At 33.7% G+C, this 24,507-nt stretch overlaps 1 protein-coding gene across 9 annotated transcripts; it reads left to right on the top strand.

Annotated features, from left to right (window-relative positions):
• Nucleotides 1-1,471: 1,471 nt before the first annotated feature.
• On the top strand, nt 1,472-16,057 carry LOC114261540 (putative F-box protein At3g52320). Of its 9 annotated transcripts, none has more exons than XM_082883264.1 (6): nt 1,472-1,608; nt 3,828-3,903; nt 12,597-12,741; nt 13,757-13,844; nt 14,406-15,524; nt 15,752-16,057. In XM_082883264.1, the coding sequence occupies exons 3-5, from the start codon at nt 12,733-12,735 to the stop codon at nt 15,509-15,511; spliced, it is 1,203 nt and encodes a 400-aa protein (XP_082739390.1). In that variant the 5' UTR covers nt 1,472-1,608; nt 3,828-3,903; nt 12,597-12,732; the 3' UTR covers nt 15,512-15,524; nt 15,752-16,057. The 9 variants fall into 9 exon arrangements, with proteins under 9 accessions (XP_082739390.1, XP_082739392.1, XP_082739395.1 ...); XM_082883268.1 differs by lacking the exon at nt 12,597-12,741 and adding an exon at nt 2,511-2,667 and having other exon boundaries at nt 1,494-1,608; XM_082883265.1 differs by lacking the exon at nt 1,472-1,608 and adding an exon at nt 2,511-2,667.
• Nucleotides 16,058-24,507: the final 8,450 nt, after the last annotated feature.

The raw sequence follows: 24,507 nt of genomic DNA, 5'->3' as shown, positions 1-24,507 counted from the left end.
CCGACCGTCGATTCCCAGTCATCAAGGGCATCCCCAACATGCATCTTCATGAAGACGAGCTTCAGGAACCAGTAGTCTGATCCCACTGACCGCTGCGAGATCCGCCTTGAAGATCCCTCCTCCGGCGAGCTCTTCGACGCCTGCTTCGTCCTTCCCGGCCAGCGTGACACCTCCATCCGCCGCCGCACTCACGCGGTGCTGGACTTGCTGTGGTGCTACTGCTTTCTGCTTCACTATGTTGCTCTAACATGCTGCTCCACTACTCGAAGCTTCCTCCTCCATGGCGAGTCAAAGTGATGAAAACGTTTTTAATCAACCCACTCTCTCTCTCTCTGGTCCCTTTCTCTCCACCAGACCCACTTTAATCATATCTATCATTCCCCCTACTTTATTCCACCTACTCTCTCATATTTTATTAATCTATCAACATCCACCCACCTACAATTTGTTTTTGTTTTAAAAATATATATATATATATATATATATATTTGTTTAATCTGTCATTACCCACTTTAATTATAATAGCTGGCACCAATAGCTGGCACCACATTGCGTTAGTTTGAAGACAACCGTGGGCTCAAGTACCACTTTATTTATTTTTATTTTATCTTCCTTTTTCCATAACCCCCCCCAAAAAAAACTTTCTCTCATTTTTTTTTAACATCTTCACTTTGTGTTGAGCTGTTTTGCTCCACTTTATCAATCCCTTTCTTTCAACCTCAAATAGGTTTCTATCTTCACACCTATTTGAGTTTGAAGGGGGGTTATACATATATCATGGTGAGCATGGTTACACACTATGTGAACCACCCAAGCTGATGAGCATGGTTATATACCATGGGAACCACTCAAGCCACCCCATGGCGCACTTCCTAAGGCGCCCCCTTGGTGCACCACCAAAGTCTTCTACAACGGTCCGGCATGACCCCGTAAACTGTCCCGACATTGATTCCGGTTAGCTTCTACAACGGTCCGGCATGACCCCGTAAACTGTCCCGATATTGATTCCGGTTAGCTTCTACATCGGTCCGGCATGACCTCATAAACTGTCCAGACATTAGCTCCTACAATGGTCTGACACGACCAGACAGTGTCTCCTATCCTATTTTTATTTTATTTTCACGTTTTGTTACTCTCTCCAAACTCAAATTGGTTTGTGTCTCTTCTCCTTGAGTTTGAGGGGGGCTGTTAGTGTATTATAATATTAGTGTCATATATAGCTGTCATACATTAGCATATATTATATATATGTAAAGTAAAATATTTATTGTAATGTTTCTTGTTTCTATTTTTGGTACATTTGGCATCATATGTACAACACTCTCCTCTCTATAAAAGAAAGTGAGCTTCTCCTTGTATAACACTTAACAACAATCATAATAAATACAATTTATTTTCTCTCTATTAATAAATACAATTTATTTTCTCTCTATTAATAAATACAATTTATTCTCTTTGTCAATTTATCTTACATAGCTGATCCGATAGGGAACGGGGGGCGAATTTTGCGTGTCGTATCAAAATTGAACCATCCTTGTCCGGTTCCAATCAGGAGCCGATTCATTAACGGGTCCAATTTGCTTCAATTCAACTTCCTCACCACTAACTGTAAGCAATCTCACACTCTTTCATTCGATTTTATCTCTGCTTAGTTAATATAGAATTGAATTTTTGTGATTTTGTTCGTTTTGTCATTCATTTTGCTCATATTTTTACGTTTGATTGCAATCTAAGGTTAGGGTTTTGCTTTAAACAGTAATATTCTTTTTGGGTTTGTGTTGGAATTTGAAACCATCTCTGTTTGCTATGGCTGCAATTGAGGTCTCACGGATCATCTTTTTCATTGCTGAATCAAATGGTCCAACAAGTTTTGGTCCGATCTTGTGGGGATGTGTGTGTCTGGAAGGTGGAATTGAGTTTTGAAACTCTATTTTCTCTTCCTTCCACTTCCTGTTTAGCTGTGTCTCCGTTTCTCTCTCTCTATAATCTTTTTTTTGAGCTGTCTCTCTCTATAATCTGATATGAAGGTTATCAGGTTTATTTAGTTAAGGAATTTAAATGGGCTAATTAACATTTCTGGACACATTTATTTGGAGGGTGCATTCACATACTGTAATAACAAATAAGATTCATTTGAGATTTTATTTTGTTATTGAATTCCATAATGATATTCCTCAAATGGTGGTTCATTTGGATAAAGAATTTCGGTAGGGAAAGCAAAAAAGAAGGGACAAGTGAATGAAAAATAATTTTTTTTTTTATTTTTACTTTTCCATTCACAAATCTCCTCTCAAATTTTTACTTTGCCTCCTCCTTGTCCAGTTCTTTTCTCCATGGAAATAGCTGTTTCTTTGAACCTTTCACCATATTGGATTGAAATCCCCTGCCAAAGCTGCTTACCCCTTCTGTGCTTCAATCACCCAACCAATTGTTTAATCCAAAAATGTTTAACATAGAGAACTCTCCAAATCTACATCCCTTCTCATTGTCAAAATTTAATCCCCTGACAGAACTCACCTTTGATCTCCATCCATGCCTTGTTCTTGACAATGTGCTGCCCTCGTCCACATCCATGCCTTGTTGTTCTTCACAATGGGCATTTGTGCCTTGTTCTTGACAAAGTTAAGGGACTGCAATATATATGGAATAAGTTGTACTGCAGGAAAGGTATCCATCACTTCTCCTTAAATGCTTGACTAGATTTTATGGAATTGGAATTTTTTTCCAGTGTAGTCAATACTGTGGAGACTCATATACAATTATGATATTTTGTGTCCCTTGTAAGGTTAAATAGTAAAAACCTATAAAGTCGTAGACAATACTTTAGTGATGTTTGAGGGAATGAATTATAGACTTGCTCGTATATTTGTCAAACTTGAGGGAAAAAAATTGTTTTGCTTTTGTATATCCTTAGAATTTGTTATAGATTTGTTAAAAGGGAGCTAGTGAGAGATAGGAATCCATTAGAAATATCCTAGTATATTTATTATAGTAACTAAGACAGCCAGGCCATTTGGATATATATAAATAAAGATGACATAAGTCATTATTATATGAGCATTTATTGGTGGTAGTCTGATTGTTATTATTTATTTTTATTACAAGGATTGTAGGGATAAATACTGTTGAATTCAAATATTATTAAGAAAATTACTATTGGTTATGTATTCTCTGTATTTTAAACTGCAAAATTTGTATTATTGTTAGATCTACAAGGGAGAGGCCATAGTTTAAGTTATGTGCTAGATAACAATGAATCAAAATTTTATGTTTTAACTATTGGTATAAATACTAACTATTTTTTATTAACATGGTATTAGTGTTTAGAGATCATAAATACTATTTATCCTTAATATTCAATCTTCTCATTTAATATCTTGGTCTTGGGGAAATCTTGTCACGAAAATTTTTACCCAATTTCGCATTTTAGATTGAATATGAAGGATAAATAGCATTTCTGGCTTGGAATGACTTTGTTGTTATATGATGGATATTTGTGGTAAAAATTATCCTTAATTTAATATTAGCCAATTTATTTAAGTAATTAAGTCAAATATTTGGTTTTCATATATGCGCATGCAATCTTGTCCATATTATTTGTACAATCTTGTCATATTGGCTATTAGTTTCAAGGTTTATCTTGCCACTAAATCCTTCTCATTTTATGATGCAGTAACACCATTGTTTGCGTGAACATAATAGCTATATTTTTATATAATTTTTCCTTTTTATTTGCTGATCATATCATTATTTTATATAGAGATGAGTAGTATTTTAGAATGCTTTGCTACATCTTTTTGTGATTTATGGTGGTGTCATCTTTGAAGGTTAATCTAGGTAAGAGTGAGTTGATTTCAATCAGCGAGGTGGAACTTGTGGATGGTGTGATTGCAAATTTGGATCGTGAGTTTGGCTTTCTCCCTATCTAGTACTTGGGTTTTGCCTCTTGTAAAATTTTGAACATCAAGGCATGTGGGATTTATTGATTGAAAAGTTTGAGCATCAAACATGCTACTACTTGGATTGCTTTTGTCAGCGAAAGGAATTTTAGACTGAGAAGCTTGAGAATTGGCTTATTCTTTCTAAATATAGATTGAATGAATAATTATCAATTCATCTATATGTACACTTGGTTTAATCATCTCTCTAGATCAAGGAGTTGCAAATTTGGAAATACTAGGGAAGGTTATATATTTAAAGACATGACCGATTTTTATTTTTTGTCTCTTGAATGAGTTCATATTGGATGTGTGTTTGTTTCTTTCATATTATTTTCCTTAGTATATGAGTAGTTGAAATATTCTACTTGAGGTGGCATGAGACTTATTATAAATATGCAATTGGCAAACCAACCATGACAGTTGGCGTTAAGCATAAGCTCCTTATAGCATCGAATTAACTATCACATCTTAAGTGGTCATTTCCATGATGTATAAGGCTTACATGAAAAATGATGTTTGGTTGGGAGTGCAACCAACTTGTACTGTATACACATAAACCCCTTTAGGGCTTCTGTGATAATAACATGGTATATATAAGAAACGCCTATTTCTGCACCTGCTTTTACTGCCTGCACAGCCTATTTTTCATTACCAGGCTATGGAATAATAATGAACTATTATAATCAGTATTAAAAACTTGAATTACAGTGATCAGATTTTTCTTCAGGGAACATAATATTTGTTTTAACATTATGCCTTTCACAGTTGATTTCTTTTCCCTCATAACTATCTTCTTTCATAACTTTGTTTGGTTTAGAATTGCTACTAAAAAAGTTTAGAAAGATTAATATTCTTTCTATGTTTGACTTTGTATAAAATGTAGTAGTTGTAAAATGTAAAGTTGAATGGTAGTGTCATCCAATATGAATTAGTCATTAATGAATTTCTGGAGATTCCAAATTCTCAGCTTAATATTAATGATAATTCTGGAATATATGCTAATCTAGTTTAATATGAATTAATTTTTCATTGTTAATAAATTTTGTATATTGTATACACATCAACTAAGAAGTATGGATACGGACACATGACACGACACAGACACGCAGACACCAATTTTTAAAAAATGCAAGACACGACACGAGACACGTATGAAATACATAATTTTATATATTTATTATATGTCATATATAAGAATATATCCTTCAAAGATAATAATAAAAAAAAATACGCAATATAAAACTTACCTTTATAAATTTACATTGTTTTTCTTTCATTATTGTATCCTAAGTTATTTAGTCGAAACTTATAATTAGTTTCATGCTTGTCTAATCAATAGACACGTGTGTTTTAAGCGATAGACAGTGTGTCCTCCAAGTGTCCGGGTTTAAAAAACTTTTTAAAAAATAGGACATGTTTTGACGAGTGTCGAACATGTGTCAAGAAGTGCCCAACGGTGTCGTTGTCTGACAGAGATATGACATGGATACATCACATTCTTAGAAGTGTCCGTGCTTCTTAACACATCAATATGGTAGCTTATTATAGCAGAGCAAAATGCAGAACTGTGTTATCTCATTTAACAATTAATTTCAAATTGATATGATGCAAACCATGATTAGTTTTCATGATTGCAAAAAGAACAGCTTGAGCTCAATTTGCCGGCAAGCTCTTTCTAGAACCTTTTATTATAGAAAGGAGCTGAGCTGGAATTTTGCTTTTTAAGCTTGTTTTTATTATGCATAACTTGAAGGACCCTTAACTTTTCTGGACATATGAAAATGAAGGGATAAGTATTTAGAGATAATTAGAAAGATGGGACTTGGGTTGGGACATTCATTTGTGTACATGGGTATGGTTCAATTTGGAAGGGTCTTGAAAGAAACAGACTTTATTGTAATCCAATACAAATTAAAACCTAGTCAGTCTCATTTTACAAGCTTACTACCGTTACTTTTGTAGGAGGCTTTTCTTTTCATTCTACATTTGCTGTTTCTGCCTCTCTATATCTTTCCCTTTCCAGTTCTGACTAGGGTTCCCCTTTCGTCTTGCATCTCTTGCATAGATCTGTAGCCAGCAGCAATTTTTCTTCAAGATCTTAGACTTTTCGACCTTCTTTTATTTTTCTTTTCCTTTTATGATGAAATCATTGGCTGATATCTTCAAACATGCATGGAAGGTAAAACCTTAAAGCCCTAATTTTTTTTGTGATTTAAGTCAGAGTCTAATGGTATGCGGCATTACTTCTGAATGTTTCATCTTTGTCATACCTTCAATCAATTGACAAGGGTTTCTTCTCTGGATGTGGGAATTCGTATATCAACGTTTATTTTTGAAAGAATATTTACTTATATATATGTATCTAGCTATGTTATCTGGACTTGGGTAGGTGTGTGTATAGAGGTCAGATCTAGGGATGGCCATTTTGATCCGCCCTTCTACCTGATGTGAATGGGCTGGATTTTACCCCATTCATCAAATATAGGGAAAGGTGCAGGTGCTTTTTTTTTTCCACCCGAAGAGAGGGCGGGGGAAGCATCATACGATCTGAACCCAACACGTATATATAAATAAAGAATAATAATTTTATAATATATTTGTTTAATATATAAATATATGTAAACCATGGGCTTTTTTGCACAAAATACTAGAAGGCTAGAAGTCTGTAAGACTTCAACTATCTTTTTAAGAATATTTTAATATTTTATTTATTTACTATCTATATATAAAATGTTAGATTCTCAGACTGAAGGCACAGAAGACTAAAAGACTTTCAATTATCTCTCTTAAACGACTAAAAGCCTAAAGAACACCAAAAGACCAGAAACTAACAATTAGATTAGAAGACTAGTATGTGTAAACTATCCATTAATTAGATTAGAGGACTAGAAGTCTATTTGTAAGATATAACACTCTAGCTTAGGCAATCCTCTTAGATTTTCCATTTTCTAAGTCTCACTTTCAGTCTTTCCTATCACTTATCTCACCAGAAACACAACTCTGCTAAGCCCGAAGAGTACAGACACAGATCTTGGCTCAGCTCAGTTCATTTGATGCCAGAGTTTTTCAATGAAGAAATTACAAATAGTTTGGTGTATGACTGTGTTGCAGTTCCAACCCTTGATGTAGGGCAGCTTTAGGAAAGTGAAGATATAGCCTCCCAAGATCTGATTTTTGGTGGGTTTACACAAGGATAGCTTTGAGGATAGGGTTCTCTTTGGTAGAGTTAAACTTCATGGGTTTAAACCAAGCCAAACCAAGCCTTGTCCCATTCAAATGGGCTCGGTTACATGAATTCTTTTTCACCATTTTTCTCTATCAAGGACTATATGCTCAATTAAATTAAAAAAAAAAAAAAATCATTTAATTTTTTTACTACAACAGCCCATGCTAGTTTAGGGTCCTCCCCTCCCCCTAACATCTCCATGTCTATTTATTGGAATCATATCCACTCTTCCTTACCGTTGCATCTGTTGGTTTTCGTTATACATGAACAAACCATTTTAGTGTGTTCCTTAGTTGCACGAAATAGGAGTGGGAGTGGGGGGAATAGAATAGAAGAGTCCAAGGTTAGGAATGCCTAGGGGAGCGTGAATGTATTATATATAATATTTATTATGAGAAATATTTTTGTTACTTAGTTGTAATACATGTGTTAATTCTCTACATTGCACTACCACTTAAACTGTTAAACATAAGCACAATAAATTCTCATTATGAAAGTAACAATTTATCACCAATAACATATATGTTTTTACTTATCAATCCTTAGAGAACATAAATCTTCATTGTTAAATTTCTAAGAGGAAAGCCAAAATTTAGGATAAATGTGTTATTTCTAGTTTTTTTTATACCTTGGCAACTTTTTTTTTTTGGGTGTGGAATTCACATGTTTGAGTGGTCTCATCCTAGCTAGAATCATCACGATTTCATCTAGATGGGAACGTGGTTCTAATAAGATTCTTACTCTAAATTGTGGAATCACAGTTCTAGAGTGGAAACATCACCCCATGTAGGAGATTCTTGTAACTAAGTTCTCTTTAACTTATCTTCGTTGGTGCTACTTCTACTATTTCATGAATGTTTACATTTTTTAATTCTTTGTGTCTTACTACATATCCATTCTAGTATATTCATCCTAGCTACACCTTAGCTACACTTATTTTATTAATGTGTTGTTTCTTAGTTGCACCACATTCTGTTCAACAATGCAACCAGCTTAATAGCTATTCCATGAAAGTTTAAATTTTGTTGGAATCTTTCGATCACATAATATGCCCGAAGCACTCCTCCACTTGAGGCTTTCTATTTTGATTTTATGGATCACATTATCCAATCTCTCCATCCTTATCAATGATCAAACCTAGATAATGGAATTCTTCAATCTTAGTTGTCTTCTGATTTTCGGTCTTCACTTCTATGTTGTTTTTATTTAATTGTTACTAAACTTGCATTTCATATATTTGTTTATTATTCTATTTATTTTAGACCCTTTTGACTCAAGTGCTTCTGTGCAAAATTTTAATTTATGGTCAATTCCTATTTTAGTTTCATCTACTATGACAATATCATATGCGAATACTGCATACACAATGGAACTTGATAACTAATCTCAATTTTACATCAGGTGATCAGAACTTTAGATTCGTTGTAGACTGTATTCCTCTGTTACAATTGGGCCCAAGAAAGGCTTATTGTTGAAGAAGCCTGAGTTGTTCCAATTGAGCTGATTGAGTTCGTGAGGTTCAGCTAGAAGCTTGGAACTTTGTTTGGAAGTGGTTCAGGGTTCAATAGGACTGTTAGACCTTTTGGTAAACATTATTTAGATTTTGGAAAGCTTGTCAAACATGTTGAACCCCTAGCTTGTTGGAGCTGATTATGTACATTTTGTCAAGCATCTCAAGTTTTTGGTGGTTGAGCATGGATGCTAGGGTTGTGTCCAACCCCTAACATTTTAGATGCATCCACAATAAATTATGAGAGGAGAACTCAGAAATAATCAACTAAGCTCAAACATATAGACAAGGAAGTCGTGAGAGAGTAGAGGGAGAGAAGGAAATGACAAGTCAGTCCTGAGAGGAGGGCAGAGGGCAAACAGAAGAAGGAAATAACAAGGAAGTCCTGAGAAAGCATAGGGAGAGAAGGAAAGACTAAGCTAGTCTGTGAAAAGCTTGTTGCTGGAGAGTAAGATAATCATTCTGGTGGTGGTTTTGGCCTTTTAAAGCTTCAAATTTCCAGAGTTTTGAGGCCCTAAGAGATCTAAAAGATGAGGAACTGAGGGAGTAAAATCTTTGGCTAACTTAGTTTGATTTGAAATGTGTAAATGGTATGTATTTATAGTGGAGTTGCTGAAGCAAGAGAAACAGGGTGTTGACGCCTATCCAAGGGTCATTTCGGCTCTTAATTAGGGAGATGAGGTGTCAAGATAATAGTTAATTTGGTTCAGAAATATTTTATCATATTTGATGCATTTGAAATCCAAAAAGGAATAAAAACAACTTGTTGGACAAAAAACTCTCTTGCAGTATGGACCAAATCAAACTAAGCCCTATATCCCAAATTCCAATCAAGTGAGGTTAGCTACATGAATCTTTAACCGCCATTCAACTTTATCAGGGAATATATGCTCAGTTAAATTAAATAAATACATATCTTTTTTCAGTATCACATCCCATGTTAGCTTAGGTCTTTCTCTCCCCCTGACATCGCCATGTGATAATATCACTTTTCCTTACCATTTATCTTTAGGTAAAAAACATGGGTTCTCAAAAAGGAATATGGCAGAATATGACCTGAACCAGTGTGTACAGCTAAGTCAAATCACCTAAGTCAAATCCCACAAGTGCATCTTATGGATCTGTTAAACTCTTCGGGACACCCTACAATGCCCAACAATTTTCTGCTGTAGCTGATGAAGCAGGTGTCACTACACCAACCAATCCACATCTCCCGTGTCATTCCATGATGATGTTGGTTGAGATCGCATGTGGCCCTGTCAGCAACCCAAAAATGGGTTTAGATGGGTTGTGCCAAGCCGAAGTCATCCAAAAATGGACTGAAATTAGTTTGAATTGATGATTGAACTATTTTGGTGCCCTTTTGGATTGGGCTTTGATTTGGGTTAATTATTTGGGTTGCTTAAGCTTCTTTTTTTGTTTGTATAAGCAAATGGCCTTTAGCCACGTTAATTGGGCTTACCACTATCAGTCATCAACAAAAGTAGTTATTGAAATTTAGGATGTTGGTGAAATGCACCTTCTAACATGTATTCAGGTAGAGGAAACTTTTAATCATTTTTTGGTGCAACAAATGGTCACTCAACTGTTTTTTTATTACTTATTTTCTTCTCTTTTGAGGTTTAATGGCTTACTCAAGAGTCGGTTCTTGAGATTTTACAAGCTCGATGAGGGGGGTTGTAGCAATAGAAGGCTTAGGATGATCTGGAGAGTTGTGCCCATCAATTTCCGGTAAAAGTTTGGAATGTGTGGTCTAGAAGAACCTTTGAAGAAAGGGAGATGCAAATTTATAAAATCTTAAACAAGCTATTGGTAGTATTTTTCTTAGGGGATTGCCCTATGATGAGTCCTTGTAGATTTTTGGGTTTCTTTGAGTTTGCATGAGTTTGCTTAAGACACGCCTACTTCCTTTCCAATTAACAGTTCAGTGCTTTATCGTGCCTGTCAGGAGAATTTTAGTGAAAACAATGCATAGTTTTGTCTTGCCTCCGGATTCACCCGAAGACATAGTTTTCTTGCCTTGAGCTATAGAAAGAGTCATTGTAAATTCATAATCACTACTATATAAACATGTTTGTGTTTATCATCACTATGTAGTTTTCCCTCCTTATTCTTTAAACAATACAAATAAGTAGTATTCTCTCTCTTAATTTCTACGTTCATGTTTAATTGTTGATGTTGTTGAATTGTGATTCTAAATTAGTGTTTGATTGTTGAAATTGCTGTTTATTTATTTATTTTTTTTTATGTGTAATGACTGTAGGAAAACTTATATTCTTTTAATGGTGTTGGTAGTACATTTACAATTTTTTTTTTTTTTTTTTTTTTCGATAGTACATTTACAATTTCTGTTGTTGATGAAGGCAAACAATTTTAACATAATGCTTTATAATTGATAAAATAGTATTTCCTATATTGAATAAAGTTTTATAGATTGAATTGTTTTTTCATATTGAATTAGTGATAGTTTTTCATTATTTATTATTTTTGGATGTAATTTTCATAGACAGAAAATAAACATATATATATAATGTTTTTTTGCCATATCATTGTTGTGTCTGCATCTTGACTTTTTGAATCATGCCCCATGTTTGTGTCCATACCTGTGTTTGTTTTCCTAGACGGAAAAGGTGTTAAAAGGCTCCGATCCAAGTTTGTGACATGCGATGGTGATCTTTACAAAGCAATGAATTTATCTTAGATGTTATTTGATTGGCATATCGGCAAAATGTGTTTTGTTCGCATGATTTAGCAAATATAGGCTGCTCCTCTGTCAACTTGATTTGCATATTGAGGTGCAAATGCTTATGATGTCATCTATTTTTTTAGGTACATGTGTGTCATGACCCAAACTTGCCCCTAAAAGTTTGATTCATAACCGGCCAATAATCACACGATTACCTACGGCCTCATACAAAAAACAAATATTTTTAATAATGGGGCCTTAAGCGGAAGCAAATTTAAGAAATAATGTCCATTGAGCCGTGCTTAAACAGTCGAGATAAAATACTTATATATATAGGAGTCAAGACATTAAGTTACACATCCACAAGACCAGACTAGCATAACAAACACCGTACAAAAGTCTTAACATAGACATAAAGTCAAAAGACAACAGCTCTATCTTGGAGATTCGACACGATAGGTCCTCATAAGCAATTTCTAGGCTGACTCTAAGGTTGACCTCCATGCTGATCACCTACCTACATACATACAACATAAGGGGTGAGCGACGCTCAATGAATAATAGTAAAGTAAAGAGAATCAAATGAGTAATCTTAAATTAAAAGAAAGCATATTATATAAACACAATACTTTTCCAAAATGTCATCCTTTATAACACTATCCATAGTCACATTTACAGAACGGGCTCAGGCCCAACAAGTTATAGAACGGCCGTAGGCCCAACATATAACATAATGGTCTCGGGCCTAACAAATTACGGAACGGCCTCAGGCCCAACGGGACCCAAGATATAACATAACGGCCTTGGGCCCACATATTAACACAACGGCCTTAGGCCCAATCATATATCACAATAGCCTTGGGCCTAATCATAGATTGTCATATCATTAACAGAACAGCCTTGGGCCCAAGCACATCATAGCATAAATGGAATGACCTTGGGTCCATATTGCACATGTCATATAACGTTCAAAAAACTAATTCATTTCGATCAAAACACATTATTAGAATAGGTTACCGTACCTGAATCAAAATAATCAATTAAGCACATATCTTTACAATACTATTATTCACAGTGATGTTGGCCGTGTGGCGGTCCTTCTAGTAGGTGACCTACACAAAATAACACATATACAAGTTCGATATACAAATTCGGTAAACAATTCATTCAATTCTTAGGTTTTTTCCTTTATTTCTTCGTTTTACGATTCGTTTGTTTTCCATTCATCTTTAGGCATTGCGGAGGGTCAAAACATGCTCATAAACAGATCCAGAGGGTCGGAGAAGTTAACAGAAAAAGACTAGTTTTTTTCCTGTTTTCCGCTCGTGCGGAAGTCCCTCACCACACATGCGGAAGTCCCTCACCGCACATGCAGAAGGTGCTGCACAGTAGTGATGCTCAGATTTGTTTTGCTTTCCGCACGTGCGGTTCTGGGCTTTTCTGGACAGTCTGAAAATTGATTCAACCTTAAGCTTCTAAACTCATTTTCAAGCCCAAATTCATGCAAAAACAACTCAAAAACATGATATACTAACATGATTCATGTGTAATTACAAGTCAAACACATCAATCTTGCTTCAATGACAAAATCAAGGTCTCATCTTTTTCATACATTCATAAATTATATAATCAAACCCAAAATATATATAAACATGGATAATCTTTCAACAAATCAACAATCTAGAGCTTATTTCATGAATTATTCACAAGATTGAATTCAAATCAAACAAAGGTGAAGAGATTAAGGTTCCACTTCTTAAATTTAGTTCAAACAATTACACATTTCCAAATCCTAACTCATATAAGTGTTGAATCTTCAAATCTCTCTTGATTTCAAGCAAAAGATGAGTTATATACAAGAATTCTAGGTAGATTTCCATACCTTAGCTCAAATCTAGGGTTTGCCCCTTGAATCTCTTCCAAATCCCTAGCTTCTCCTCTTCCTCTCTCTCTCTAACTCACTCTCTAGCAAAGCTCTCAAAATGATGAACTCAAGAAACTATATACATATATACTTAGGTCAATTAAAACTTAATCAAATCATTACAAATTGTAATTTTACAAAATTTCGCCGTAGACTCTAAAAATCATGTTAAACACAAATATGAAATTGGTTTTGGTTTCTGGCACCTCTAAGACTTTCAATTTCAATTCAAAGTTGTAATTGCAACAGATATTCCTACATTCAACAGATATAATTTCAAAATCACATAGTTCACATACTTAAACTTGCAAATTCATATCAAACACATAATCACATGCATAATTAAGCATAATACGGGTTGGGTTATCACAATGTGTGTCCTCAATTTTTCTTGCAAAATTCATTTAATACTTGTTTCAGTGCAATTCATATGTTTCCAATTGTTGATGTGCTCATTTTATTAATCCAGGAGGTTTTAGTGAAAACCAAGCTCTGTTGTGAATTTCTTTCGAGAAGACGTGATCCATCTGCTATCATTTGTCATAATTCAGCCCCAGGTAAACACCAAAATTCTCGTTATGTTAACTATGCCTATTTAAGGCAATAGAACATTTCTCTCTCTCTCTCTCTCTCTCTCTCTCTCTCTCTCTCTCATGCTTGTATTCTTCTTTCTCATTTTCTCTTGGCAGAAAGACATTTTTTTTAATATTATTAATGGGGCTTACATCATAGTTTGTGCTCTGTAGTCTCCCAATGTGGACAACTTCTCTGATATGCGCTCTTCAACTAAACTTTTCCAGATACCATTCTGATATAGGCCAAGACATGACTTTTATTTTTAAAATTTCTTCCGTTTTGGCCTACTTCTGTCCTTTTTGCACCTTCAACTTCATAAATTTACTCCATGTCACTGGTGCATTAATTGAGCTTCACTAAAACCATCTTAATTCAATTCTCCAATTCTTATCTTCAGGATGCCATGTATAACTATTGACTAATTCTTTTTTTTTTTTTAATTTTTTTATTTACCAATATATGTTGTCCTTTTTTTATTTCGAGATTGTTTTCATGTGTTTTCTTTGTGCTTATCCTGAGAGAGAAAATTTTCTTTTTCAAAGAATTAGAGATATTGATGGACAAGAAAATTAAAGAGCAGAGCAACACCATACCGTATCTTCCTGAAGAGCTGATCATTAACATCCTCATGAGGCTTCCTGCTGATGTGCTTCACAGCTCCGCGAGGCCTGTTTGCAAGCGTTGGGCTTATATAGTTCGTGATCCTCTATTCATTGAGGCACACCTCCGACAATCAAAGACGGTTCTTTTTATTGAAGGCACGGGTTCTCCAAAGAAGGCCCATTTACTTGAGATACAAGGTGGCGGCTTTCAAGTGACCGATCTAAGACATCGGTTTCCCGGAAGAATGATGGCTAGTTGTGATGGTGTAGCGTTGTTTAATGATCCTAACGATAATAGAGTTTTTCATGTTGCAAATCCTGCTACCTTGAAGGTGTTGAAGCTCCCTTATCTCGACGCACCTTCCAATCCTCTGTACTATAGTAACTGCATAGGACGTGTTCATTCTACCGGGGAATACAAAGTAGTGCATGCATATGAAGACCTAAACAAAGAATACCATTGGCTTGTTTTGACTGTGGGTATTGATAATTTGTGGAGAAAAATCTCGTGTCAGCACCCATTTAGCCGTGAATATGTAGACTTGGACAATTTTCCAGTTTCTGTTGGAGGGGTTATTTACTGGACCGACTGTGACTTTCAAGTGGATGGTTTCAGTTTCTTTCTTGCGATGGACGTGGACAATGAAACAATTCACGAGGTCCCGATTCCAGATGTTTCTCAAGAGCCTTGTGCTTATATGAAGATGGGAGATTATCTTTCTGGTTTTACAACAGCTCCGCTAAGTTTACAATTCGAGATATGGGTTTTGAAAGACTGGCGCCAGGGACAGTGGGCTAAACTCTATCAGGTGAATATGGAAATCAGTATTGATGTCCCTCAGGATCTGTTTTTCTACTTACCTTTGGGTTGGCTGAACAACGACGAAGTACTCATTTTAGAGGCATTGACGTCTCAGGGCGATATGTATATGGCATATGACGTGAAGAAAAATGAGATAAAAATTGTTGATTTAAGCTTATGTGCATATGATTTCTATGCTCATGTTCACACCAGCACACTAGCTTCATGGACGATACAGCATTAGTGCCTCCTCAGAGGCAAGCCCTTTCTTTCTTCTCCTTATTACAGAAACTTTTCCCATTATTTGTCCTTTATTTTATGATGATAAATTTGTCGTTAAACATTCTCTGCATTTGAAAGGCGTTAAGTATGATTTGTCATGCAAAACTTGTTCTTTATGAGGCGTTGGGATTTTTTATCGTGTCTATATTGGTGGTTGGGTTATATGCTCAATTAGTATTATGTGTATTTTTGGAATTTTCAGGTGACAGTTTTCTGTATGAGTTGGCTAACCTCTGTCTGATCTGTGCTGTTACTCAAATTGCTTCACCCAGGTCTGGTTCTTTTAGAAGTGAAGGCTTATATTTGAATTTTATGAAGAAAAAGGAATGTGTTATTAGCTGAATGAGATCATGGTAAAGGTTTTTATATTTTTGTTTTTTGGGGGAATTGAAGTTTAAGGTTTCGTAGATAGGATGTTTCAGTTTACAAACTGTGATTATATTTTGATGTTGAATTGGTACCTGTTGGGATTTTGCATTTCATAGTTGTGGATCCTTGTTATTTTGTATACTCTCTCTCTCTCTCTCTCTCTCTCTCTCTCTCTCTCTCTCTCTTCACATGGCTGGGGATGTAACTTATGCATTGTGACATTTGTGTGTCCGTTATGTGTTTAGTTCTCTGTATTCTTAGCATTGTTGCATTGGCAATAGGAACCATTGATAACTGTTACAAGAATTTAACCTAGCGACCAGACACATACTCATGACTCAACACAGGCATGAAACATCGACACAATTTTTTTTTAAAGGACGATGCAAGTGGGAGACACATGAAAAATATATAATTTTATATATTTATTATGTGATATATATAAATAATTATTATATGTCATTTATGTAAGTATTTAATTTAAATATAGTAATTTTTAATGTATAAAGGATATTCTTAACACATTTAAATCTTAGAATTGCAACTCATTTGGACAAAAGCAACTCATTTGCTCCTTAAAGTTTCAAGTTATTTTATTGGAAAAAGACTAAGACCCCTAGTGGGGTGACTCCTACTACCCTTACTGTTTTTTGATTGGCTCAAATTTTTTTTTTTTTTTTTCCCACGTGGAGGTGGGGGTGGGGGTGCTGGGGTCCCGGCACTGTCGTATTTTATTTGTGTTTTGTAATATGTTTTTATATATGTCTAAGCGATAGGCTTGTGTTTCTTAAGTATGTAAAGTGTGTATAGTTTAATTTTTTTGAGATAGGGGTATTTAAAAAAATAGGTCAACATTGTTAAACCATCCAAAATGGTACAAACTGTGCAATTGGATTCAATTTTTTAGATGGTTTTGTTCTGATTTTAATAAATTAAAAACCATTGATTATGGGTTGGTTCTCGGATTTAGCCTAAAAAAAATCGAATTAAACGGACCAAACAATTCCTTATGTTTTATTAATTTTGATAATATAAGGGTATTTCATTAGGAATTTATTTTGTTTTTCATTGATGTTTTATAACTTCAATTTTATTTTAATCTTGTGGACACTTTCATTTATTTTATTTACAAAATATTGCGATTCTATATAAATATATTAGTGAGTGTGTTTACCTGTTGAGTGTGCTGTTAAATTTGTAAAATATGAATTTTAATTTTGATTTTAAATATATATATATATATATATATTGTATACTTGTCAAATGGTAAAGATGATCTATTTCCTATATCAACAAATGTCTTGGGTTCGACTCTTAAGCTCCACATTGTGCAACACCATGGAAGTTTACACTATATGTTTCCAGTATCGAAGGTCTTAGGTGTGCTGTTAAATCACCGAAGGTTTGTGTGTTGGGTTCGAATTTCATTCACCAAGCTACATAATTTTGTGTGCGCTTTTTTTTCTCCACTATTATAGTAATTGTTATATAATATGATTTTAGGGTTCAACTTGTCTTATGTTGAGATTAAGATTAGGCCCTTCAAGTGCAGCCTATGGATTCATTTTTGGGCTCTGTTTCAATAATTCGAATCGTTTAATATGTAAAACTCATCGAGTATTATATCTTTGTAAAAAATCACATTGACCGAATATCGATAACTATTTGATCGGATTAAATTCGTATTAAAAAAATGAATGGTGAAAAAATAAACGGTTGACAGAATTCTAATCCGATAAAATAGCTATCGATATTCGATCTATGTGATTTTTTAAAGGGATATAGTACTTGACGAGTTTTATACATTGAACAGTTTAGATTATCGAAACGGGACTCCAAAATAAACCCATGGGCCGGACTGAACGGGTCCACTCTTGATCTCAATATGAGACAAGTTGGACCCATGATTTTGTCTTTACACATTTTATAAATTTAGTTCGGAGATTATTAAAAAAAAATTAATAATCTATATACGGCATTAAAATTTTCTAACATAGAATCATGAAACTAAATCAGAATTGAAATTGTTACTCCCTCTGTCCCAAAATAATGATTTCTTTCGGGGAATCCAACTTTTTTTTGGTAGTACAATTACTGCACTTTAAAAAAATTAATTTTTCAAAATTACCCTTTTGATAGTATATTTTTTGGGAATATCAATGTCATAATTGTACTTTTTATATTGTTTATTAATTTAAAAGAAAGGCAAAATAGAAAATTTATATTATTTTTATACTTGATTTTTGAAGAGGGACTAAATTTTGGGACAATGAAAAATAAAATAAGGGGCTAATATTTTGAGACGGAGAGAGTATAACTCTATTAAAATATTATTAACATGATGTATATAGGGTTCATTTGGGAAGATTATTTTTAGTCGGACTTTTAGCTAATTTAATTTGGTCAAATTAATTTTGTTTAGGAAGAATTTTTTGATTTTTTTATGAGAGAAATAAAATAAAATAATTATAATTTCGATGTAATATTTTATTTTATTTACTTATTTAACTTATTTTATCTTTTTATATGTTGTTTTAGCTCTAACTTACCAACTTAGTTGTCAAATGGAAGCATAATACACACTAGTTGAGATGTTTACACTACAAAATTTTTCACGAGTTTAATGAATAGAAATTATTTTTATCAAAATATTTAAATTTAACCAAGAATTTAGTGAGAGACCGGAGAAGCTTTTAGTCGGATTTGGGATTAGCTTACTCTGAATATAAAAAAGAGTATGTGACGTGGCAAGACAATCTTATCCAAAACATTGTTTAGGCGGTGCACGTGTGGATGAGTTCGAAAGGCCACGTGGGTCAAGTAGGAAACTCCCAGGGTCTTCCAAAGGAAAAAGTTGTGTATAAGAATAGGATATCACATATTACTTTTCCAGTACTGATTTAGTACTCTAATTTTAGAGTATTAATATCATTTTATTAGAGCATTAATATTAATTTTAATGAGTTGGTAGTCTAAGGGGAAAAAAATAAAATAAAAATCAAACTATCAAATCAGTAGTGGAGTTTATGTCCGCCACGTCATTAATGGTCTATTAGTAGTGTGAAATTAGGGGTCTGAAGCATTTTTCTAATCACAAATGTATATATCTCTCTTTAAAAAAAGAAGAAGAGTATATGTTTCTTATTATTCTCTAAACATTCAACATAAATATAGTGAATTCTACTATCAAATCTAATAACAATAGTAAAAGTATCATATAAAATAGGATAAATTATACTTATCTCTCCTGAGATTTTTGACAAATACAGTAACCTTCCATATAATTTCAACAATTACAAAAATTTCCTCTACTTTAATTGACAATATCAAGATTTCCCCATCCGTCAATTTTACACAAACGACGTTACTTGCCTATACAAAATGACCATATTACCCTTTTATTTGAGCATAAAAAGACAAAAATACCCTTTGATCTTTTCGAGTTTTGTTAACCGTACCAAATACAAAATAATTTTTTGTTTGTTTGTTTTTGTTCTCTCTCATCAGATCAAAACGGCAAGAGAGAGAAGTTCTTTCTCGCCGACGTCATTAGGCATCCTCTTTCTCTCCTCTTTTCCACCGTCCGTCGTATACCATCTGTCGCCGCCGTATTTCTTTTTCATCCTTCTTCTTTTCTTCTTCCTTTACTTTTCTTTCCTATAACATTTGCTGCCAGCTTTTTCTCTTATCCTCTTCTTCTTCTTCTTCTTCTTTTGAACCCTAACCCTATATCTATAGTTTTCAGAGCGGTAGCAGGAGGTGATAGTAGCAGCGTTAGGTTGCAATTTGGGTTTGTGGCAATTGGTTGCGATCTGGGTCGCGATTGGGAGAAGAGGAATAAGAGAATCAGAGAATGGGGATGAACGACGGGAGAAGAAAATTGAGAAGATGAGAGAAGAAGCCTGGAAAAGGTGGTGGGTTTAAAGAGACGGGTCGAGCTCAGAATCGTGTGAAATTTTGTAAGTTAATAGAAAACATGATTTTAAGAAGGATCCATGATGATGTAGCATGCATAGCCATATAATTCTTCGTCCTAAAATCACATTATCTATTGACCCACCAAATTTTCACGTGATTCCGAGCTTGACCTGATTTTGGCTTTTGCATTTCATGTCTGTTTGATCTGAGAATTGTATGGCTATGCATGTTACATCATCATGGATCCTGTTTAAAATCATGTTTTCTATTGACCCACCAAATTTCATGCGATTCCAAGCCCGACCCAATTTTTGCACTATAACCCAGTACCTTATTTGTTTTGGGTAACAATGGGTATATGGTTTGATTTTGATTTTGCACTATTTTTTTTTTTTTTTTGGAGATGGTGTTGATGGTGGCTATCCAACTTCTTGTGGATTAAGGCTTGAGTTGAGTATAAATATCTACCTTTTTACCTATTCAGTTTTTTGTTTTTGGTTTTTGGTTTTGAATGCGCGCAACTTTCTTCGATATGGCATCCTAAATTATTAAATGGTGTTGTTTGACAGTCTCTCCATGTGGGTTTGGGTTTATATTTAGCAGAGGACTCAAGTATGAAAATGAATATGTATATGACTTTGGGTCATGTGATTTGTATTGTTTTAGCTTTCACAGTTAGCTTTCCCATTGACATAATCAGAAGGAACAAATTTGATTAAATGCCATATGTTTCTTTTTTTCTTCTTGCTAGATATGTGGATGACTAACTTGATTTTTCATATCCGAGAAGTGAAAAAGAAAAGATTATACATTAGTGGACTGAATTTGGATATATTAGCCATTCTTTAATATGGTGGGTTTTTTAGCGGTGGTGTCTTTTTTTCTTTTTTTAAAATAAAAATAAAAATTAAGGGGTGTTTAGGTGGTGAGTTTGTGCAATGATAGTGGTGGTTTGCTTGTTGCAGAGCCAGTAGAGCTTGGTGTTTGGCTGGTGGGGTAGATACGCTAATAATAATAATGGCCGTGTTATGGGTGTTGTGTTCTTGCTTTTATAGCAGTGATAATGATAATTTTTATTTTTTTTTTTCAAAGGGAAGGAATAAAGCTTAATGAGGTAGGATTAGGTGTTGTAAGGTCTATGGTTTGGTATATATAGATGGATTCAAGACACTTGAGAGCATTATGGATATTTTAGTATTTATCTTTAATAACATTAATCACTTTGCTTGGTTCTCATTTTTTAAAAACAGTTTTCAGAAAATTCTACACTCTTATTTTTCGTATTTTTTTTGTTTTTACTGAATTTTTAAAATATTTTATACAATTTTTTTACTTTTTAAACACACCTAGCATAAATACACCTAAAAAGTAAAAAAATTGTAAAAAAAATCTTTTAAAAATTCACTAAATACCAAAAATACAAGAATTTAGTACATTTTTTGTATTTTTATGTATTTTTTAATTTTTTAAAATATTTTTTCACAATTTTTTTACTTTTTAGACACATCTAAGTAAGGTGTATTTAAAAAAGTAATAAAAATGTTTAAAATTTTAAAAATATTCACTAAAAACAAAAAAATACGAAAATAAAAAAACTCAATTTTTAAAAAACTTAATCCAGAAAACTCAAACCAAACACAGTGAACAGTTTCTGTGAGTTGTGTGAACAGAAGTAAGAAAATAAAAAAATCTTGATATTATCAAATAAAATAAATGAGATTTCTGTAATATTAAAATCACAGAGAAAATCTTTATATTTGGCAAAAACTTTAAGAAATATAAATATAATTTACCCTATAGCATATAATCTCTTTACATATAAAAATTATTCATTTCAAAGCACTTCACTACCAAAGAAAAGTAAAAAAGAAAGGAAGGAAGGAGGGAAGGAAGGAAGGGAAATAAGATTGATTGGATCAGCTTTGCGAAAGTGATATTACAGCTGTCAACACAGCACAAACAGGAAGCTTCGCGAAACGCCAATCTCCGGCGAGGCGGTTGCCGACTTCGTTAATGCTGTATTTGGTTGGAAGATTTGAGGAGGGATTTGAAAAAGAAAAAGAAAACGTTATGTGAAATGTAAATAAAATATACTTACATTTCACTTAATATTACACACCTATTCCCTTTCTCTTTTCAAATTTCTTTTCAAATCTTCTAACCAAATACAACATAAATATGCCAGGTTGTATGTTTGCCGACATCCTTACATCGCATTATGACCAATTTTTTAAAGCCAACATTTTAGTAAAAAATTGAGACAATTACAGTGATGGCACGAAAACTAATTTATTGGTCAGTTAAAAAACATACCGAGAGAAGTGACAGAATTTAGAGGCGCGTTCCCACGACTTGTTGAAATTTTGTATCTTTTCCCATTGATCAATAAATTAGATTTTCTGCTCACACTGAGAAGTAATTGTCCCTAAAAAATTTAGATTTTTTTTAAAAAACTTAAATAGTCTCATTTTCTTTGAAATTTTTTTAAAAAAATATAATTAGTTCTACATTTGTAATATAATTAATTATGTTAAGAAAAATTATATACAAATTTACTTTTTAGATATATTTTTTAGACTTAATAATGTTTAAATGATATAATTTAGTTGATGATTAGAAAAGATAAAAGAGTGTGTTATTTTAAATATCATAATTAATTATCATATTATTGAGCTTAAAAAATAAGTCAAATTTTTTGACTTGACTATTTATGCTCTTGTACTAATTTCTTTCGAGATTTTAATTAATATAATGCTTAGATTTTTTTTTCTTTTAGTAATTCACAAGTTGCATGAAAGAAAAAATAATATTATCATGTTTGGTTTACTAAAACGTATATTTATCTTTGTTTATTTATGTGTACACCATCATCTACATTAGTTTTAATAACTTTAACTTTATTAAAAGAGAGATTAATGTAATTATGTTAAACTTGTGAGGCTAACTATATATTTATCAAATCTCAAAGGAGGTGATTATAATTTAGGGGTTTTTTTTTTAAGGTCCCTGGTATTATGATTTTATAGCATAAAGGATACCAAATATTTTTATCATGTCTAAGATCCATCAACAATATTTTCATAATGTCTAAGGTCCCTCAACCTTGATCTAGAGAAATTTCAGTCCAGAGAAAATTGGTCCAGAGAAATTTCAGTCCAGAGAAATTTCAGTCTAGAGAAAATTGGTCAGATAAATTCTGGCTCAGAGAAATTTCTCTGAACCAAATTTCTCTGGATGAGTTTCTCTACTTTTCTTCTCATTTTCCCTAATTTCTCTCATTTTTAGCAATCCAATATTCTTTTCTTCTGAAATCACCCAATCCATGTAAAAGATACACGACCATTTGGGGGGATAAAAAACAAAACCAGTATAATAATGGATAAGTTGAGCCAATCGAGCCAATAATGGTCGATCAAAACTGATTTAAGAATTAAAAAGCGTAAAATAGGTATTTCATTGATGAATAGAGTTGCAATGAAAGATTAGATAAGAGCATTACTTGAAGCATACATTGTTACACAAATAGCAAAGACTATGATAGTGTATTATTCTCAGAATTTCTCTAGCCCAATTTTTCCTAGAATTTCTCAACATTTCTCTAATGCATTGGCTGAGTCCAAAGAAATTTTGAATTTCTCTGGTCCAATTCTTCTCAGAATTTTTCTAGCCCAATCCTTCCTAGAATTTCTCTGATGCATTGACTGACTGGGGGAGTGGTTGATGGAGAAAATTCAATCCAGAGAATTTCTCTTCAGAGAAATTCTGAATTTCTCTAGATTCTCTGTTTGTGTTTTAACCAAATTTCTCTGGACTTCAGAATTTCTCTCCAGAGAAATTCTTATACCAAGGGTAATCTAATACTAAAATCATGACTGTAGTTAAAGAAATGGTCTTTTACTTACATCCAAGGCTTCTAGATCTCAACAGTTGAACCAAAAGGTACAGAGAAGAAAAAAAAAATCCTTAGTTTCCAGAGAAATGATACATATATGCCAATCAAGCAAGTTCCCTTAATTTCCAATATTACACAATCAAGCAATCATCGAAATATTAACAACAAATATTTATCAACTTACCAGACAGGGACAGCATTCCCAACTGATATCTCTTGAAAACCAAGTCCAAGTATACCATCAAACTTAGCAGCCAAGAATGTGATGCCAGGCTCCCTAGTTGCCTCAATAAAATCCTAATGAGTAGCAAAAATCTATATAAATACTAAACCGAAGATATCACTATCTACTCATTCTCTTCAAATTTACTTGATCCTTTATAACAAGATATATTTGTCCTTATCCTTGAGAACCACGTCGATGGTGAAGCCGTCACAGGCTGAGATGGATCGAGCTGGGCCAGTCAGCAATGTGGCTTGGCCCGGACTGATGGATTCGTAATGATCTCTTGATCGGTTGTGGATGGATTGAGAACTCTGTCCGTCAGTGACTGTGATTGTGCCGTAGAGCTTCTCTCCGTCGATCAAGCTCCGCGAGAACCTCTCTAAACCTTTCCATCGACACATCTTCCAGATCGCGTAACAGTGGAAAGAGAAGTGAGATCGGGAGCGGACTCAACATTCATCGGCTTCATCTTCGGCTTTGTTGCGATTTCGAGACAGCCTTTGGGATATAAATGTAGAAACGGTAAACCTCAATCTGTGTTGGTGGTTTGGAA

The sequence above is a fragment of the Camellia sinensis genome, chromosome 8 (assembly GCF_055761805.1).
Source record: "Camellia sinensis isolate YWXY chromosome 8, ASM5576180v1, whole genome shotgun sequence".
Classification (NCBI taxonomy): Eukaryota; Viridiplantae; Streptophyta; class Magnoliopsida; order Ericales; family Theaceae; genus Camellia; species Camellia sinensis.
The sequence above is the reverse complement of the archived record's forward strand: the minus strand, read 5'-3'. Positions and strand labels throughout refer to the sequence as shown.

Coding starts and splice junctions, on each gene's coding strand:
- LOC114261540 (XM_082883263.1), top strand. CDS start 2,593: ATGGGCATTTGTGCCTTGTTCTTGACAAAGTTAAGGGACTGCAATATA. Junction 2,668..13,756: donor TAAGTTGTACTGCAGGAAAG/GTATCCATCACT, acceptor TTATTAATCCAG/GAGGTTTTAGTGAAAACCAA. Junction 13,845..14,405: donor TTGTCATAATTCAGCCCCAG/GTAAACACCAAA, acceptor TCTTTTTCAAAG/AATTAGAGATATTGATGGAC.